General features: G+C 31.0%; 1 protein-coding gene across 1 annotated transcript in view; it reads right to left on the reverse strand.

Moving 5' to 3' along the window:
* Positions 1–17431: 17431 nt before the first annotated feature.
* LOC142318227 (uncharacterized) overlaps positions 17432–22482 on the reverse strand; it is a 28571-nt gene continuing 23520 nt past the window's right edge. The window contains exon 6 of the mRNA XM_075354793.1: positions 17432–17765. Coding sequence (XP_075210908.1) covers positions 17541–17765 — 225 coding nt within the window. The 3' untranslated portion in view covers positions 17432–17540. The remainder of the gene's footprint in view (positions 17766–22482) is intronic.

The following is a 22482-nucleotide window of genomic DNA, read 5'->3' on the forward strand; positions in this document are numbered from 1 at the left end:
GATGATACATTTTAGCTATGTCAGAAGTAATGAATGACATAATTATGGATTCTAAATCTAAGCAATATGGAAATTGTATCTTGTTGAACTACAGGTCTAACTGAAAGAGTATCATTGAGGAATAAACCTTTAGTGGTTTTTAGTGAACTGTCAAAGACAAATCGAATTTTAGTAGTTAAACTTGATGGTTTAAATACTGGACAGTGAGGTAAGTAACACACCACTGTAGAACAGTGACCAAATAGAGTTGCTGCAATTTTTCTTGAGCTGTCGCTGTGGTATGGTGTGTAGTTTAGAAAAAGAAGCAACACATTCAGGACATCACAGCTTTTGGAGCAGTAGGTTGGTTTAATTATGTTTTGCTTGCTTGCAGTAGTATGCAGCATTTATTATTATTCTTCAGTCATTATAAATTATGACCACCAGTGAAAAATTTATGTCATGAAAAAACTTGTGTTTTTGTCAAAGTTAATAATATTCTGATCAATAAAACTAGGTACTGGTTACTCACTCATCCTGTTACGGAGTAACAGAGTAATTGCATGTGGTACACATAATTACATAGACATGTTAAGAGTAAGAATAGACATGTCCACACATTTTTAACAACATACAAACAAGTATTCAGTTGCTACAAAGAAATTCCCTTTATAGTTGACTGTCCTCACAAAATATCTTCAATGGGTTTATTTGAATAAATATATATCATAAGGAACCTGTGTAACATTGCTACTAACAGTTTAATTTATCAGCCACTTTTTAATATAATAATGGTAATGAATTATATAATGTAATGTTTTATATCTAGTGATGAATGATATTCAAAAAGCTTTTTATATAAAGTGTAAGTTTATAGTAAGCTTGAATTCTGTTGTATTTGTAGGTGATTTTGTTTATATATATTACATGTAACAAAACTGTTCAAGTAATTTATAAATTAAAATCTATAGTTCTAATATAAATGTAAATAGTCAAATTGAATAATTAAAATTTTTTTAGTAATTTTAATTTAGTAATCTAATTTATACTAGATAACAAACAACAATGTTCGTAACACTCTCTATGTCAGGCATTACATATGTAGCGGTACAATTATCAGTTATACTATTTCTGAATTGTGTTAATCTTTTAAGAATTGATATCATACAGTCTGTAAATAACAGTTTTTGGCAAATGCATAATAATTTATAGAAGGTGTTGAAAATGATGTCCATTCGTTCCTATGCATTTGTCAACATGTCTGACCATGTTCCTGGCTACTCTTGTTAGCTGTACCCTGTCTGCTTCCTGGATGGGATAGGTAATGTTCATTTTCAATTCCTGCAGGGTGTGTGAATTATTCCTATAAACAATTCTTTTTAAGTAACCCACAGAAAGAAGTCTGGAGTAATCAGATCAGGGGATCTTGGTCGCCACTCTTTAGAAATGACTCTTCAGCCAAAAAGATCCTATAGCATCTCCATAGTAGAGCAAGCTGTATGGCAAGTGGTGTTATTCTGTAGCAACCAGCAGATGCTCATTCTCTTGAAGTAAGACTATGGACCGTAGGATAATTTCTTGGTAGGTGGCAGCATTCACAGTTTTTTTTCAAAAAACAAGGGTCCTATTATTTGACACCTTGAAACTGCACACTATATACTATCTTCTGTAGGTGAATGGGAAATTCAAAGAAAATATGTGGGTTTTCAGTAACCCAGATCATGCAGTTTTGACTATTAACATACCACCAAGATGATCTTGATTCATCTTGAATCAAGATGAAATCTTGATTCAATATGGAAAAAAAATTCTAAAATGCCAATGTTGCCTCTAATGAAGTTCTTGAACCTTTGACACTAGTGAACCCATTTAGCATAATTAGCAACAATTAACTCATGGAAAACCTGCATTTGATATGCATAACATTTCAGCATTCTCCTCACTGCATTATGGGCTGAACCTAGTGAAATGTTCTTTTCTTGGCACGATTCCACAAAGATTTATGAGGAATCTTGTAATAGCCGCTTTAATATCCTGTTTCACCTACATCGTTAAAACTGACCTGTTGGACACTTTTCAGGTCTAACATTGAATCTGTTTCACAAAGTTTTTTTAACTAACTTCTGATAAACACTTTTCACTAATGCTTCCTTTTCAAATCGCTCCCTGAACCTTTGCAGACACACAACATAATTGTCCCTAAGTAAGTTTCCATCACAAATACATGTTCTTCAACAGTTAATCTTATTTTAACAAATAACACATGATTATGCAACCTTCTTCAAAAGCCATTGCTCGACACAGACTGGCAATACACAAATGTGCAGGCAGTAAACAGTCCTCCCCACTCCAGCTCCCATTATACCAACATCTTTTACATTACTTTATTCACCTCAAACCAATATATGTATTTTAACAAAAATATGCATTTAGTATAAACTACTGAGTGGTGGGCCTATTTTAAGTTGAAACTCTGTTTATGCACAACAGCTAATGATACTCTTATAGTCTACTGTCACACACACTCATTTTTAAATTATGCTGATGGAATATTATCATCGCATTACCACTACTAGAATAAATTTTGTGATATCATACATTAAATTCTATTCAGTTTTAAAATTAATTATTTCTGCTATTGATATGTTAAATTTAATATCAAACATTGTGAAGAAAACCATATTGTTATGAGCACTTACCAAGCCTCAATTATCTTATTATATTATGTAAGCAATCATATACAATAAAATGCAACTGTGCTCCAGTTTTATTTCTATGTCTTATTTCTACACCTGCTGTTTATTAATAATAATTTATTATACGCTCAGGTGGATCTGTTTTTGTGTTTTCGAAAAGTAGCCCTGAGAACCCTGTATTGCATTTTACTGAATAGCAGTATTTAAAGAGTTAAATCTACATAGAAGATGGTAGAAACAACAACTGAAAGATAAGATACCACTTCAGATACTTATACTACACACATCAGATGCTATATCAATAGCTCATCCAACTATTAACATCTTTTTTTGACTAAGTATTGAAAAGTACACGAAAATTGCATATACAGAAAAATAAAACAGAAAGAAGTTTGTCAAATTTTATAAGTAGAATGGAAATAATTTTTATTTTCTATAATACTCACACAGAATTATAATGTGATGAACTCTTCAGAATTAATAAGGAGCAATAAGTTTGGTAGCAATGGGAGAATTTCAGATGGAGACTTGCACTCATTTCCTTACTTGGCTCTTCCAATATCCGAAGAAAGCAAATATTAGACTGTGCTTCAGTCATTACAACCTGTAATAATAAATAATAACTCAATTAAAACAATATACAGGTATGAAAAGGCAAATACATTTTATATTAAAAAGAATTCATTAACAACAATGAAATAAGAGTAATTCAAATAATTCTGGTTAAACTGTACTTTTATGTACACTACCGAGCCTGATTACTTACCTCATCGTTTTTAAGAAATAGTAAATTATTTACATCATTAATGTTAAGTGAAGAAATGCTTGTTCTATTGTTGTTACACAACTCTAATGTAGCATATCAGAAGCACATAATACGACTTTATTGTTTGTCAGTAGGCTAAGAATAGAATAAAAATACTGGAACAAGCCAAGCTTCCAATATTAATCTGCAAGTAAACATCTTAGTTTCTCTTTAAAAATTAACTTCTTTTTACTACTTTTTGGAAATCAACAGTGCAGTTGATTTTCTCCATTCACCTCTTTCAATAGTTTTCATAATATTATCTTTTAGACAAACAACAGAATGTATTTTTTAAAAGATTTTTTTGCAACATGAAAATCAAATTCTTACTTTAGATTTTAATTAAAAAAAAGGACTAATAAGAAACAGTTTTAGCATATAAATAGCTAATGTAATTTTCTTCTCTTAAAATATCCACTGTTTGTATATAAAAGAGTAACCAATATTTCAGTTCTGTTATTTACATAAATAAAAGAAAAAATATTTTTATTAATGTGAAATAGCTTTTTTTTTCTTTTTTTCTTAATGATATGTCACATAAGCTTGAAGCTTGTGTGTGGGATATGGAAATAGGATTTTTAATACATGAAAAAATGCCATGGTTGACTGGTATTCGAACCTGGCACCTTCAGATGAATGGTAGAGATGCTATCACACTCTGCCACAGTTAAGACATAAAAATCTCAATAATTGATTGATCATGTTAAATAAATTTGTTATATATGTTCAAACTGACATTCTTTATGAAATAACTAACTGAACATTTTATATTTTAAAATTTCAGTACACTTAATTCTTCTAATATTGTTTCAATAAAGTCTTGATATAGTAAACAAAGTTACACTTAATTTGTTTAAGTACAATGCTCTAGTGCTAAAGTGAAAATAGATCAGTTTACAGAAATAATTCTGAGCCAGATTTCATCTTCACCACTCCCAAATTTATAAAACAGCAGATCTGTATTGTTGACCAATAGATTCATTGCAAATGGCGATTATGGTAGTAGACATTGGATTGTACATTATGGATTTATAATTTATATTATAATTTTTTCTCATAGTTAGGACCATCAAAAACTTTTTGAGTTACTGGATAACTGAAAAAAACCAGGTGCACAATTAAAACTATAAGCAAGTTCATGTAAAAATGTATTAATGTATTTAAATATGTATAATTTATTTTGAAATGAATGCTTTCATTTTTCTTTAGACTTATAACTGGAACTTATTAGGTCTTACTTTAAACAGAAGGTAATGTTACAATTTTATTATGCAAATGACATAGAAAGATGAAAAATACCATTTACAAAGTATAGGAATTAAAATTTACCATACCACAAAGGTCAAAATTATTTTCATTATTTACATTCGCTTTGATTTTTACAGTCTTAGTAAAGCATTCAGTTTAATTCCTGATTTCTAATTGCTTACATTTCCCACTTTCAATTAGCTTTATTTATTTCTTTATATATGAAATCATACCTTACCAACCATCTGACTAAACAGAGAGATGAAATTTTATTGTGTTTTACGAATACCCATAATAAAACACATTCTTATTGATGTAGAATAATGCAATGATACAGAGAGTTGTCTGTGGAGTACCTAATTAATTACAGTGATCAACAATGATTTTATTATGTAGTTAATATTTGCAAAATGTTATCTATTTTTAGGAACTGATTTCAAATATAAAATCAGAATTTCCCTATTGGCCTCATATCTTTTGTAATTGCCCTTCCTATTTTCCAGGTGAACAATGGAAATGCAATATATTATTTACTTGCTTCATTATGCTTCAGCAGTTAAAATTGCTAAATAAACTATAATTTATTTGAGTTGATAAGAGCCATGAAAAATAAGTATTATTATAATTTACACAGTAATTAAACAATTACAAATGATTCATGTCATATTTTTTTCTAAATGTACTTATGTCATGCATTAGTCACATGGTATTAATCAAACAATGCGCAGCATATATAAATTTTGTTTGGGTGATTCAGTGTTGGATGTAATACTGTAAATATTAAACAATGTATCATGAAGCGCGAGATCTTGTATGTGGTGCAGCTACATTTTTGATCAATCTGTGATTTTATTTTTTCCTGTTAAGTCAGTGTATATACTAGACTACTGTGTGTATAAAGTGTTTAAAGTTTTGTAATACAGGTTTATGAGTATACTGCAGTGAATGTTTTAATAAAAATGTCATGCAGTTGCATTAATCATTCAGCCAGTTTCTTGTACATTTAAGGTGAGGAAACATTAAAATCTCAGAGGAGAAATATCTGACATCTGATAAAAAAAATATCACATGAACTATATTGTGGTTATAAAGTAGGTAATCAGGACAGGTTATGGGCTCCTCAAATTTGCTGCTATTCATGTGTAACACTGTTTACTGTTTGGTTGAATGGATTTCATCACATGACATTTGCAATTCCAGTGGTTTAGAGAGAACAAAAGGATAACTTCACAGACTGCTATTTTTGTGTAATGAAAAATATCAGGGATAATAGCTAATTGATATTCTTAACAAATATTGATAACAGCTAACTGATTTAACTGTTAAATGTCCTGATATTTCCTTTGCTATAAGACCAGTCCCTCAGTCCAGTTTCCAATTCCAGCACCACGAATTTGAAGTAGATGAAACTGTTGATGTTGAAGGTTGTGTAGATTTTATCAGATAATGAACAAAGGAGAGATCCAGAATTGTTAGAAAATAGAAATACTACACCATATTGAATTAATCAGAATTAAATGATCTTGTTTGTGATCTAAATTTGTCCAAGAATCAAACAGATATTCTCACATCACAACTGAAAGAATGGAATCTTTCACAACACAATATTAATAAAATTCTTTCCATGAGAGGCAGTATGAATCTGAATGGAATTCTTCTTCAGTAGAAGAAGAAACATTCAGATTTCCATCATTGCAGTAGCAATGATGTAAAATCTTTACTAGAAGCTTAGGGACATATGCACCATCCTGATGAATGGCATCTTTTATAGATTCAAAGCGTACTTTGAAAGTAGTCTTTCTTCATGTTGGAAATAATATCCTATCAGTCCCTTTAGCTCATACAGATCACATGAAGGAGTAATATGAATATATGAAACTTTTGTTGGATATGATTCAGTATGAGAAACATTTGTGGCCTCTAATTGAGAGCACTATTATTTGGTTTAAAACTACTTATACTAAGTTTTGTTGCTTCTTGCGTGAGTGTGACAGCAGAGATAGAAAGAATCATTATGTTAAAAAAAGAGTAACCATAAAGAATAACATTGACTGTAGGAGAGAAGAATGTTGGGAGTCCAGCACTAGTATAACCTGAAAAGGTTTACCTTCTGCCACTACAATTTAAGTTAAGTTTATTGAAAAATTTTTCTAAAGCAATGGATCATGATAGACTGGATTTCACTTTCTAAAAACAATTTCTGGAAGGTATATTTGCTGGATTGTAAATAAGAAAATTATAATTTCCCCCCAACACTTGTGAATTTTTTAATACAAAATTGTAAGACACCCAATCATTCTACTTCCTAATTCAAGAAGAAGAAGAATACCATTGGCTAAGTCATGGAAGAAAAGCCCAGCAGCTGCCCGACAGAAGAGAGAAGAGTCCTGCTCTCTCCCCTGTGCTGCCCTTTCCAGACCACGGGATTATTCAAGGCTTATGGTTTGTAAATTATTTACAGCTGGTTTATGGAAAAGGCAGGCTGCGGAAGAAAAGAAGAACAAAGAATGAAAATTGGCTCGCCAACAAGATGAGGAATCCGACACGACAGAGCCCAGCAGATACACAGCATTGAAGACAGCCCAAGTGAAGGAAGACTACAAACTTCAACTTCACCTCACCTATTCACCTAATTACAATTATGGCCCCAGCCAGCACATGTGACTCCCTCTGGAAAGGGGAGCGCATTGCTTCCTCCAAACACTAGAGTTCCTGGAAGGTATATTCCTGTTAGGTCAAAAGGTGCTAGCACCAAAAGGACTTCAGGAACAGATTGAAAGGGAATCAGATGGGAGTACGAAGCTCATATGCACCTAATCTCCCACGATCAGTACCTGTCAATTATTTCTCATTAGTCTAAAGGACCAGAATGCAAATGCCATATCTATCCACAAATAAAAAATATAAAATCTACAACCACCACTAAACACTAAATAAATAATGACCCTCCTGATAAGTGAAAGACAAAGCAGGAAGGGTGGTCATTTATCTATGCATTGTGATTAGTAGGGAGATAATAAACTCCCGCTATACTTGCCTTCTGGTCCGTTCCAAGAAAACTAATGGATGATACTGAATTTGAAGACAGTCTGAATGACTGGAAATCTTTCCATATCTGAATGATATGGAAATCTTTTAAAAGGTTGTAAGCAACTTCTTTGGAAATCATAAGGTAGATAACTACAAAGAATTTATAACAAAGTTTCTTAAACTATGAAGCACTTAGAGGTAGTATGTCATTAATGATCCACATTTTAGATTCTCAATCTGGATTTTTTTTTGCTACCAATATTGGAGCTATGAGTGACAAACATGGAGAATGCCTTCACCAGGAAATATTCATCATGGAAAATGCTACCAGGGAAAGCGGAACTAAAGAATGCTGGTTGACCACTGCTGGAATCTCAGTATTGATGAACCTACAGCAAACTACAAAAAAAATTCAAAATAAGTAAATTTTAGGCACGCAGCTAATGCATGTATAACATTGTTATACTATCATCAAAATGTTTTTTTCTTACAGAAAAAACTGTTAATTACAAAAAAAGCTGTGCCTGATAGAAAGAAACAACTTACATCTTTGAAATCAAAGTCAATAATGCTCTAAGATTCAGCTATTAACATTTAAAACAAATTAAAAACGAGATTTTGTTGTTCAATGTTATCTACCTCAAAGTGAGCTAACTTCTGATTGTATTCACAGATAATGCAGTGTACCTATACTCAAAGACAATTATTTAAAAAGAATTAGGAAATTCATGTTAGACAAAGCAAAATTCATGATTTTGTTTTGTAGGAATTTCCAGTAGAAGTACATCTTTTAAAATTTTCTACATTATTCTGTTTTCTTTTTTTGTAACATTTTTTTCTAAGTTTTCGTCGGTTTTGTTGTTAATAAGAGTCGGACATGTTTAACATTTTATTTGTTTTCTGTTGACATTATTTACATCAATCTTCTTATAATTAAATTCTCTACAATTTCTGTTTAAAAAATGTATGATTTATTGCCAATTTAACAACGTTATTGTACGTCAAACGTAAAAAAATATGTTTTCTGACCCTATTTTTGGCGCTTTACATGGAATATCTTAGAAATTAAGAGAGATACAGTTCTGGGACCTATTTTTTTCGATTTTCCAGCTCAAAAACCATAAGAAACAATTGAATTTGCCCCTTAATTGACTGACCTTCCCAAAATTTCAGAAAGCCTTAATTTACCCGGTGTAACTGAAACTCGGCGAAATCTTTCACTCTGTATAACTCGCTAACGAAGCGTTTTCAGACCTATGTTTATATGAACTTTTTTCTTATTTTTAGCCTCTAGAATGAGTTGTCAAAGTATTGCCCTTTTCTTTTTTAACACTCCGTATATAAACAACCCATCAAGTTAACATCTTTTTTAAAAGTTAGAGTGCAAACAACAAATAGGTTCTTTCAGAAGTTATACTTTGCACATTAATATAGAAATAAATTGAAATATTTCACAATAACTGAACAATTATGTAATTATAATATTTCATAAATAAACCTATCCATAAATCTTTCTGCCTTAATTACATGCCCATACACAAATCCAATACCATGTAAAATAATGGGTGCAGATATAATAGAAATATCATAACACAAAATATTATTATATTATATTATACTGTCACGTATATGTGTTAGTATGTTATAATTAATATTATTCATTTATCATTTATGTAATATTAAATTGGCCAAAAAAATAGTCAAAAACTTTTGATACATCAAATAAAAATGCAAAACTCCAATACCAAGGCAGAATCACAAATATAAGTCCTACTGAGCAAAGAAAAATCAAGACCAAGATAAAGTTCAGAGTATTAAAGCATTATATCCTCACAAACACCTTTGTAAAATACACACATGGTTCTGAATCATTAATAAGAAAGTACATAACCTTTTTGAAAATTAGGTTTTATCTAAACCAGGAAAACAAAACTTGTGTTTTTGACAGGTTTTCTGAGACTAAAACCCTTACATTACTTTATATAATCTTTAGTAAAACTTGAGAACTTTTGGATTTTTGTCAGTTTATGTAATAAGTAAGAAACAGGAGATACCAATTTAAGAAGTGGAGAATATATCAATATTCTCTACAGAATAAAACAAATTTTCTCTACAGTTTTAACAACGAAAGCAATAAAAAATTTGCCTTTCAGAAATACATCTTTAGTATGATATTCAATGGATACATCAAGTTGAAAAAAATGGGGAAAAAATGCCAGGAAAGGTAACATTTGTATCAAATGTAAACTGAAAATTAGAGACAAAAATTAAGAAGTTAACAAAAAAATGTTCATAAATTAAATAATTGATGTAGATAAAGGTTACAATGAAGATGATGGTAAATTAATAGAAAATTTGAAGCAACAAAATTATGAACTGGGAAAAAGGAGATTATGGGTAGAAAGAAAAATTAATAAAACTGTGATCATCGAGTATAAAAACTTACTGGAAGAGCTTTTTTAAATTCTTTAATAAAGAAGAAATAATAATTAAGTTGGGATGCAGATGTTGTTTTAAGAAAGAAATTTTGAATTTGATACTGTTCTAAGCGCTGAAATTTAATCATGTAGATAAAAAAATAACGAATTTTTGGGGAAAATATTTGATAGAGGAACTTTTCAGTAAAGATTGTTTAAACTAAGCCAATAATAAAAGTATGTTGTTTAAAGTGTCAAATGAAGAATTAAAATTAGATTACAAATATTTTGCAAGTTGTAAAGGCATTACAATTTTACAATTGTAAACGTAATAATATTATGAAATAATATATGAAATAAAGAAAATAATATTATGTTTATATTGATGGTCATTTCTTATTCCGTGTTTAACGTTCTTCTTAGGAAGAGCAAAAATTTCACTACTGTTGTCAGAAGATGACATTTTAAACAAACATTGTTATTACAATCACCTATTCATATATAAAACATACATATGAGTATATAGATATAATTTACATTCATATATCTATATACTTGAATGTAGATTATTTTCAAATAAATATGAAATAAATAAAACAATAATTGGGTGTAAAGTTGAAGTATGAAAAAAAATTGGATTAGATTCATCACTCTATACACAGCATAATTTGTTGTAGTTACTCAGCATTCAGCATTAGAGGAAATCATCCATAGTTACAACAGAGGTTGTCATACAATTGTTATCAAGGAAGTGGTTTTATAACTTGCCCCCTCGGTCATTCATTGTACTAGATAACGTATCGTATCATAACGTTCTGTTACAAAAACAGCCAAATTCTAACTCTTTAAAAAGCGATATGCTAAAATGGCTAGCCAAACAACGAATTAACTGTACTCCTGCTTTGATGAAGACTGAATTATATGATATAAAATTACACAAAGAAAATCAAAACAAATTTTTAATAGATGATATTTTCAAAAATTATCGTCGCATAGTTCTACGGTTGCCACTTTATCACCCTGACTTAAATGCCATTGAAATGGTTTGGAGTCAAGTGAAAGGGCAAGTAGCTAAAATAAAGGCAACTTTTAACATGTTGGACGTTCTTAAGTTAGATGAAGACGAATTTCATAAAGTGTCTGAAGCTGAGTGGAGCAATGTCAGCGAACATGCTGTCAACGTTGAAAAAAAAATTCATTGAAGATAAAACATTTATATGATGTGCATATCGACAATTTTGTGATAAATGTAGATTTAGAATCGGACACGAGCTCTTTAGAATATACCGAAGACAGCGAATTTGGAATTTACGAGCTACAGGAATAAAATGAGTAGAAAAAGTGATTATTTAAAGTACTTTAAAATAAAAAAATATTAATTAGGATAGTAAACTAGTTTAGATTAACTAGGTTACTTACTATGTATGTATACATACTATGTATTGACATTGTGAATATTATATGTATTTTTAGTTATAAATGTCATCTGTATTAAACTGATAATGTTTTCAGTCGGCCTAGTACCATGCCAAATGTTTGCTGAATGCTAGTAGTCTTTTGTACCAACTTATGTGCTGATAGTTTTATTGTATTAGTACAAAGATAAGATTAGTCTAAAGTTCTTTGACTGCAAATATCATTCCTTTTCATAAATAAAACTACCCTATAGTTTATATGAATGAATTGAATACTTTATCCCTCCACTAATTGGCTAACTAACTCAATGAACAACATGTACTGTATTCATGTACTGTCCACACTGGAATGCTTGTGACCTCACATCTAACACACTGTTCAGCACTACACGTTGACAGATAACGCTGTCTTACAATTGCAGCACTCTCTTATACTCACTTCATACACTACTCGCTGAATACTCCTTGCAAAATACTCTCGCTTAAAAATGATCTTAACTCATCTTTCCTGAAGTATTTATACTCCTATCCTCTTGACCTGCAGAACCAGACCCAAGTTGAAGTGTGAGAATGATTGTCAGAGTCCTTACATTTTCTTATGAATTCCTACTCTGGTCCGGTAATTCTTCTCATAGAACAACATCTGTTGTAGGTGTGTCAGCGAGCAGTATTACAAAGAATGATTGTTAAACGAACCTGTTAGCCTTAGAAAAAGAATTCCTTTTAGTCCCCTTCTGAATTCCTTCCATCATTATTTTATACTACTTTCTTCTTAATTGGCAGGAATCCATTACTCAGGTTCGTTATACTGGTCTTGTTACAATACACATACTTATATAGCCTGTGGCATTCCTGGAAACATAAGGATTCCAACACAGGGTCATTCATCTAAATCGGTTCAGCCGTTGAGCTGCTATGGTAGAACAAACATGCATATATACACCCTAAAAACATTACACTTCTTTCTGTGTAGTCGTGTAAAAATAATAATTGCATATATAAGAATACTGCGGTACACACTGAAAAGCAATGAATTATCTTCGATTTTTCCATTGTAAAATATTGCATAATTACTTTGTTACGGCAATGCTGGATTGTAGAAAAATTATGTATCATAATGAAAAATTTTTCATTTGATGAATCATATTTTTATCTTTGAAAATTTAAGAACAATATAAATTAAGGTTAAAAAAGTATTCAAAATTAATAGAATTCATTTTAAATAATTATATATTAAAAGACCAAATTATACATATATATATATATATATATATATATATATATATATATATGTGTATAATATTGATTATATTAAATTGTACAATTTCATCTACCTGACTCATCTAACATACAGAAAGAAATTACATAACACACTTGCCAAATTTAATAAATAAAATATAGTGCAATAAACAATGATCAATCTAGATTTCTTTATATTAGTGTTATGCATCCTGAGGGATGGTAGCACATAAGCATTACTATTTTATTGCAAGGCAAGGTGGTTATCACATGGGAAATTTTTGCAATGTGTTAATGAATTAAGAGATGAAATCGTCATTTTTCTTGAAGAGGAAAACCGACCGGAAGCCTAGAAGTTTTGATATGATTTATCTCTGATTGAATTGAGCTACTTGGTCGACATTTTCAAAAAATTTCATAGTTTGAATCTTCAACTCTAAGGAGCAAATCGACATATGTTGGATATGAGTGATAAAGTTTTTGTTGAAAATTAGAATTGTGGAGCAGAAATTTAAAGCAAAAAAACCTAGAAATGTTTGCAAATGTGGATGATTGTGTTAAAATTTACAAGGATGAAGAACATCATGTAAAAGTTGTTTTTGTGTAACCTTTGAAAATCATTTAGCCATGCTGGCAAAGAATTTTAAAAAGTATTTTCTTGCTGACAACAATTCTTGAAGGGCTCTCAACTGCTGAAGAAGAAATCATCATAGACTTCACAGCAAGTGGCGAAATCAAAAGACAGTTTAGTAATAAATCACTTTTTAAATTTTAGGCAGGGGTGGATGATGAGTTTTCTGTACTGAAAACAACAGCATTTTGCATATTATTACCATTTTCAACATCTTACTTTTACGAAACCGAATTTCTTGCACTGGTTGCTTTGAAGACAAAATACAGATCTCAGCTAAATATAAAAAAAGAAATGAGTTTCTATTTCTAATATTAAACATTCCTTCAAAAATCTTTGCTCTGAAAGACAGGCCTAAGGGAGTCACTAACAGTTAGTATACTTGTTTTTAATTTAGTATTGATATTAAATACATTGAGCAGTACTGATACAATCCTATTTACAAGTGTATTATATAAGTGTAAATGTGTATTTTATTATTTGGTTTGTCAGAATGTATTTTGTTTTGCTTTCCTTTAAGTAAATTAATAAATTTTTTTAATAATATTTTCTTTTTGATGTGCCTATGCCTCTCCATTGATTGTTATCACACTCCCCTATGGGGTCGTGCCCCACAGGTTGAGAAACACTAATGTAATTAAATGGATAAATCTCAGAGTTATCAGCATTTGCAAATTACAGTTGGGCCCATATCCTTACATTCCCTTCTTGCCAATTTTGACCCTTCTTCTTTTGATATTGATCTCAGTCCTCATCACACTCTTCAACATATTTTCCTCTTCTTGCCTCTTGAACCCATCCTCCCATATGCTGCTCTCTCATCATGTACAAAATCTTCTAACCTTCATTTCAGCTTAGTTCAACAAAATATTACAGCAATACTCCCAAAGACTGCATTTACATTATATGTAAATCTCCATTACATGTGCCATCCTTTACTCACACTTGTACTCTGAAGCACACAGTTTATATTCTACTTTAGAATTCTTTACGAAAAACTTTTGTTCTCAAAAGAAACTGATATTATGTTTTTTAGTCATCTGGTGTTTATTCAACATCTGATATCCTCTTTAAATGCCTTGTCATTCTCTCTCCAGTAAGAAAGCAGTGTTATTTACTGAAAGTAAAAGTGCTAGTTTTGGGCACCATTCTTGAAACAGTCCTGTATTTAATTTGTCTGTCTTTTATCCTCTACATTTTCTCAAGCTCTAAAATAATACCAAATGAAGTAATACAATTTCTGTGGTCTTCCTGCAGTTATCTAATCATAAATATCATTGTTTTTCTGCTTTCCATGAACCTTGACTGATTTAATGTATAGCCCCTATTCATTGATTCCACCATTTTGTCAATTGTTTAAACTTGCAGTCTTCATCATTCTGAACTAACTTATTTTTATCTGAAATGCAAAAATAAGAAAAATTGCAGAAAAATAATGTAATGCAATTGCTATCAATATAAGACAGGCTCCCTGAAATGAAAAATATGTTTTTTTTTTCAATTTTCTTGCAATTATCAAAATGGAATCAAGATACTTATCATTATAATAATTCAGACCTAAGCAGTGACAGGAACAAAATAACAAACTGTCTTCAGAATGTCATGTAGACAATCTATTTCTTAATTTATCTGAACATGAGTTACAACAGGACCATCAGAGGAAGTTCTTTAAAATAGAATTTAGGTCTGATTGATGAGGAGTATGATGTGAACATACATACATAAAGTCCATAAAAAATTTTTTTGTTGAATTCAGACTTTTTTTTTATTAGTTAAAAATAAAGAAAACTCTTTCATTTGGTATGAGTAGGTTCAAAGAAATAAATATTGCTTTACAAATATTTGTAATTATGTTACTATTTGTAAAGTTAATAATTTGATATGAATAAGTCACTACAATATAGCCAATGAAAGAAGAAACCAATTTGTGCTGTTATAATTTTATTACTAAGTACTATGAAAAAATGATATTCATAATATTAAAATCACATTTTTACACTATTTTAATGACATTAATTTAAACAATAAGAAATGATGAATTATTTACTTTTTATGTCTTTTTAAATACTTTTATATATTTCCTGTATGAAATTTCAGAGCTCTATAACTTTTACATAATGTCTGTAAAGTGCACAGTATAGATATGTTGAAATGCGGCTTTTTATCCTCATAAAATTTCAAGTTGTTTCAGTGATTATTTTGATGATAATGGACTTATAAAAAAACAGAGAGTATTTCCTGCCTCTATTTATTAGGTCAAAATTTTTTTCTTTTACTTTTCTTGATATATGCAATTTATAAGCTGCATAACTTCTACTAAACTATTCAACAAAATGTGTAGTTAATATACATTAAAATCTGTAACTCTGTATGTCTACAGTAAATTAAGCAGTTATCAATTGTTAGTATTAACGAAAGTTAAATTTATTAATGACATAGTTTATTACATGGCTATTTGCTTTTGTAAATTAATGTTGTTTATTGATAATTATCCAAAATTTGAGTCATCCAAAATAACAAACTATTGAATGTTTTTACATTTAGTTAATGTTGTTTTCTATGGTCTATTATAATGTATTATTCTTTCAAAGAATTAAGATTTTGTATATAGCCAAAATTATTGGTTTAAAAGTATTTTCTTTGTTGTTTTTGTTTTGAACTAAACTTAAAGTATACGAATAAGTACAACAATAAATTATTATTTCTGATTATTCCCCTTCAGGAGAACTTGAGCCAATTACGACTTTACTTCCTTCTTCTATTTTCTTTTCTACCCAAAATCTTTTCATCCATTCACTATGTTTCTTCTTCCTCTCCTTTGTCCATCTTCTTCCTATTGTTTCTCTTTTTCGCTCCTGTTCAATCTCTTTATCGCTAATTTCATCCCTAAACTTCCTTCCATCCATGATTTCTTCTTCTGAGATGTTCAGTATTTCCAAGTTGTCTTGTTTTTCTTTCATCTAAATCGACTTTAACTTATTTGCCTTGAAGATGTTGAAAATTTTCTTAGTGAGTCTATCTTCACCCATCCTGCATATGTGTTCATAGAATTGTAGACGCCTTTTCCTAAACTTGTCAGTGATGGAGTCTGTGTTTTCATATAATTCCTTTGTGGGTTGCTTGATCCAGGTTCTGTCTGAGAACCACACACACACACACACACACACACACACACACACACACACACACACACACACACACACACACACACACACACACACACACACACACACACACACACACACACACACACACACACACACACACACACACACACACACACACACACACACACAAACACAAACACAAACACACACACACACACACATACACATATATATATATATATATATATATATATATATGTATAAATTTTTGAGGCTCAAAAATCTCCACACTACTACATCAGTTTCATTGAAATTTGGATATGCATATTAAAATTTAATGTAAATTGGTTGAGTCGTTCTTGACCGATCAGTATCAGCTGATCTCGGTCAGACCACTTCTAAAGTCTGAATATTTTTATAGTAGTTACTCCACAATGCGCTCACTCCACAATAAAAAAAAAAAAAAAAATGCTAATCAAAAAATTGTTTTGTGCATAAGATTACATTTTTATTCAGGATTCTCAAACACAACCATACATAAACATATCATTCCCATTAATTTAACAAAATGAATTTGAAGGTGTGGAAGGTTTCGAAAAACCCTATTTTAAAGATTATAAAGGTACCATTGTCACCTCTTCGTCTTGTCATAATTGCCCAGGGGGTGTCTCTTGATATATATATATATATATATATATATTTATTTAGCCTATGACACTCCTGGTAATGTAAGGATTCCAATGCAGAGTCATACATCTAAACAGGTTCAGCCATTGAGCTACTGTATGGTATAGTAGAACAAACATACACACATTCTAAATACATTACACTCCTTTTTGGGCAGTTGTGTAAAAAGTAATAAGATTTACTGATTTTGTAATTAATTTATTAATATTTAAGCCTTATTACAATAGTGAATTTTTGAGCAATAAACAATTTGTATTATTAGTTTATCTTAATTATCTAGCTTAAATTAAAATAATTTTTCTGATGGTGAAATAAAATGTTTTAACCAAGTTATGATATCAGATATTGACATGCCTTGCAATAATAGATTCAATTCACCAACAATTTCACCAGAAATGGTGTCAGCAACAACACGTTCATTATCAATGCAATACTGTTTTAGTGAATGACTCAAGAAATCATTAACTTGTGTTTCAGTTAATCCTTGAACTTTAAGCCCTGTTGCATTTGCCTAAAAAAATACACAAATACATTAAATTTAACTTTTAACATGTAAGAATATAAAACAAACAAATCACTCTTTTATATAAATAAAAATAAGTTGATGTTAACAAATAATTAAAAAAAAAAAAATTATTGTGATAAAAATATGCATATTCACATATATTTGAAAGTAATAGTGATAATAATGACTTGTTTCACCTGAATTTTTATTACTTTTACATCAGCTGACAATGAAACTCATCACCTCATAGACTGCAAAATCTCTTTATTTCTTGGTATTCTCTTTGTAGAATAAAAGGCATGAAACAAAGACAGAGAGTAATAACTAAAAGCTTTCTAAAGGAGAATACATTACTGCTGACATCCGTAGAGGTTCCAAAATGATTATGTTGAAGTGACAACTATGTGAGTAAAGAACAGGGATTAGTGAACAAATTTAAAGCGTCTGAATAAAAACCTCACAGAGAAAGACTATCATCAGAAGCTTTTGTGCTAAACATAGAGGTTAAATAACTGGTGTCTCCTATTGTTTAAGTGGCTGGTGAGAAACTTGGTTGTGGTGAAAGCTCATTCAAACAGTTTATTCACTATTTTAGATATATGAGGATGTGTAGAAAGAAAGAGAGAAAAATTACACCTACTGCTGTTATCATCATATGATCAGAGAACAGTGAAGTGTACTTCATATAACTTTATGTTCAAATTCATTATGTCATAAAATTATTTTAATACACCTGTATATCATTTTTATTACAAAAATTCAATGTTTTTGAACAAAGAAATTCAATTTTGGTAGTGCAGTTATGTAATTTAACACCAAAACTTTAACCGATTAAACTTTTTCAGATATGATTTCATAAAAATACATAAAAGCGAGCATACATTTCATCTGTCAAATAAGCTACAAAATTTGATCTATTTCCTAAGAATATTACATCAATTAATCTAATGAAAAGTGAAAAGTGTGATATTTTAAAGATAACTAAATGTTAGACAGAAATTTGTCTTATATTAGAACTGTAACTGTAATATAAAATTGTTTAAAATTCATAAAGTATGACAACCTAAATATTTATTTAAAATCAGTGCTATCCTTTGGTTTATGAAACTATATTTATTCCGTTTTCAGTGAATGGATTTGTATAATGTATGTCATTAAAACATACATTTTTCTATAGATTTCAATGTTACTTATGCTATTAAAGCCATAAAGAATTTACAAGAATATAATTCAATAGCAACAATTAAACATTTAAGAATTAATATACAAGAATAACATTACAAGTATTTCACTCCATTGTAATTTTAAAAATGTAAAATAGTAATTTTAGGATAATAAAATAGAAGAATACAGTCAACAAAAAATTCTGGTAATAACAAAAATACAGTGTTTTTTTAAAAACAGTCCTAAGACTAAAGCTGTAAATTGACATTGCAAAGCAGCCAAATGAGATAGCTGTCAATTCTAAAGATACGCATAACTTGCATGATTGTTACAATGAATATGTAATAATTAAATTGTATAATTAATATTTTGAATGTGTAATTTAATAATTAAATTGTATAATTAATATTTTTACTAAAAATAAAATTATTTTTAAAATCACATTCATTAAATACAGAAATTTAATTTATATATACTGGGTGTCCGATAATTATCTAAACAGATTTGTTATCAAGTAAATAATTTATTTCTTAAGATACAGAAATAGGTTGTATGAATTTAGAAACATTAAAACTGCGTTTTTTTTACCTGTAATCAAAGATATTCAATGTTTACACATTTGTAATTCACAAAATATCCAACCAGTATTCAATTTCATGCTATGTTCGTTGTAACTTGTCAACATCTATGAGTTTGAATACGTTAACAATCCTCTCCTTAAGGTCATCAGTATTCACTACATGAGTTCTGTATACATTATCCTTTATGAAACCCCATAGGAAAAAATCACATCGAGTTATATCAGTGATTGAGGTGGCTAAGCAATTGGTCCATCACATTCAATTCAGGGATTTGGGAATGTTTTTTTGAGGGATTCACATACTAACAAACCCCAATGTGGTGGGACTTCATCTTGGAGTATTGGTTTGCTTGACATTTCTCCTACCACCACCCCATTCAGTCGCCCTAAAGCATAAGACCGAATATCTGTGCCAAAAACAGTTACTGAGCCTTGAATCAGTTTAGTGACCGTGTCCTAAGTAGCTCCTAGAGCTTATCTAACAGCATGAGCGAACTAAGCGCGGTGCCATACACCACTGGTTTATGTGTCCCAACTGCTCACTTGTCATATATCTACTAAAATGGGTAGACGCACCCTGTCAACTACTAAAAATATATATAACATCCATAAATTGAAATTTACTTTGTCTAGTCAGTGGTTCGCTGCCATGCCTAGGTCACTGAATGCCAGCAAGTAACTGTATACCATATTAAAGTGCTTGGAGCCTTAATTGGTTGGTGATTAGCCATTTATCTCTAGGTGAGCTTCCCACAGCAGTGCGGTCCCTTAGGTAAACTACTGATGTTGGTTGAACAAACCAATCACTAAAGCCCATCAGGCTATGAACGGGGGTTGGGGGTGGGTGGCGACTGGAAGCGTCACAAGGGGAAGAGTGCTTTCCCTTATGGGGTTGGGATGAACAAAGCTACTGCAAGGAACTCCTACACGGTCCAACAATGCGACTCTCGCCACTTGTGAGAGGCCAATTTTTCCCTTGACCTCTAAGTTCCAGGGTGGCCCGGTCTCTTGCCCTCCTTAAAGTATCTTGGAGTATGATTTCGAGTTCAACTCTTCAAGCTGAGGGTAAACAAACAGATATTCTTATTAACTGCCATTCCGCAAAGAAACAAGGCCCAATCACATGATCGTGAAGCAGTCCGCACCAAACATTAATTTTCGGGCTTTCTTTAATACAATCAAATGTAACATGTGGGTTCTCTATCGCCATATTCTAACTTTCTGAGTTTTCACTTTTCCAGACATGTAAAATGTAGCCTCGTCTGAGAACATAACTTTTATATATATATATATATATATATATATATATATTCATCATATTCTGTTGATCGAAAGTATCTGCGTGTACGGCCAGGCCGGCTGGCGGAGAGGGGTCTCTCTTCCATCGTGTTGACTGTCTATCAGCGCGACACTTTCACAGTGTCTCATTCAAATCATATAAGCAACGACTCACCATAGTTAACGTATTATTATGTTTATCGAATTATTATGTCATCTTATTTAGATTAATATTTATCTAAGGAATTGTTGATGCGATGACTAATGTCAGTACACTGTAGCAACGACCAGTTATTGTAGTTTGGTGACTTACGTTGTAATTAATTTTTAAACAACCCTCCCCCAAATATCCCTTTATAAAACTACGAACAGATTGCATAAATTAACAGTTTTCAACCGAGTATTGTGAAGTTGTGTAGATTGTAAGATTTTTATATAGTAGTAATCTTCTTGTAATAAATGAAATAAAGTGTTGCGATAGTGAATTTTTGCTTACAAACAATTTTATGGTAGTTTATTTGGTAGTAATTTAACATTTAAAAATTTGTGTTTGCACAAAAATTTAAAAATGGACAACGGCATTCAATCGATATTGAAAGGACGCATCATTCATAGTCAAGGAGATTATTTCTAACAAGTTTATGAAGGAAGAAGTAGATAACAAGGCTGTGATAGTTCTTTATCAAAAGTTCGATGAAGAATTGCTGCAACATGTGGTGTATCTGAGCATGTGGTGAAAACGATTAATAGCGAATTGAAATAAAATAACACAAAGTGATAACAGCGAAACAAAACATTTTTCAACGCCAGATAAACGACTAACTTTTAAAAGGCGTATCACAGAACTAGACGACTTCGATAAATGTGTTGTAAGACGAACAGTTTTTAATTTTCACCTGCAAAAAAAATTGCCTTCCTATAGTGAAAATTCTATTACAAACGCTACGAGGGAGTATTCACTTTCAAGGACAGAAAATCAGTTTGAGATATATTCTGAAGAATCTTGGACTCAAATGGAGAAAGTCCCAAAACAAAAAAATGGAGAAAGTCCCAACAGAAAACTATTAATTGAAACGGTAGACGTTCGAGAACAAAGAATTTCTTATCTGAAGACAATGAAGCGTTTCAGAAATCAAGGGCGGCCCATAATTTATCTAGATGAATCGTGTATACTTAGCAGTCACCTTAAAAATCAATCATAGTCAGAATTCCAACAATGGTGTCCGACGTCCAATGCCTAAAGGGTACAGATTAATAATTATTCATGCTGGCAGTAAAAAAGATTTCATCTCAAATGCCTTGACAACATGAAAAGTGATCAAACTGGGAACTGTCACGATAATGTAAACAGTGATACGTTTATGAAATGGATGAAAGAAAAATTGCCATTTAGTAAATTTGGATCGATTTGCGATTTAAGGGGGGATCTGATTCCCCTCAGATAAGCCGAATAGAACAGCACGTAAGATCGTCCGGCTGTTGCAAAAACAGTGGTGGCTCCAGGCAGATGGGTAGAACATTGATATCCAGTATTGTCATATCTGTACTGCATTGTGGGAGGGGGATGCTGTGTGGGCGGGGACACAAGCATTGTCCGTAACAACAAACGTATAGTAGCAATGTATAGGCGCAGCTGCCTTAGGGTATGGTCCGCCTATCAGACGGTGTTCCAGAGAGGCCGCTAATGTTCTGGCGGGGTAT

Source organism: Lycorma delicatula, chromosome 1 (genome assembly GCF_047948215.1).
Source record: "Lycorma delicatula isolate Av1 chromosome 1, ASM4794821v1, whole genome shotgun sequence".
NCBI classification, from domain to species: Eukaryota; Metazoa; Arthropoda; class Insecta; order Hemiptera; family Fulgoridae; genus Lycorma; species Lycorma delicatula.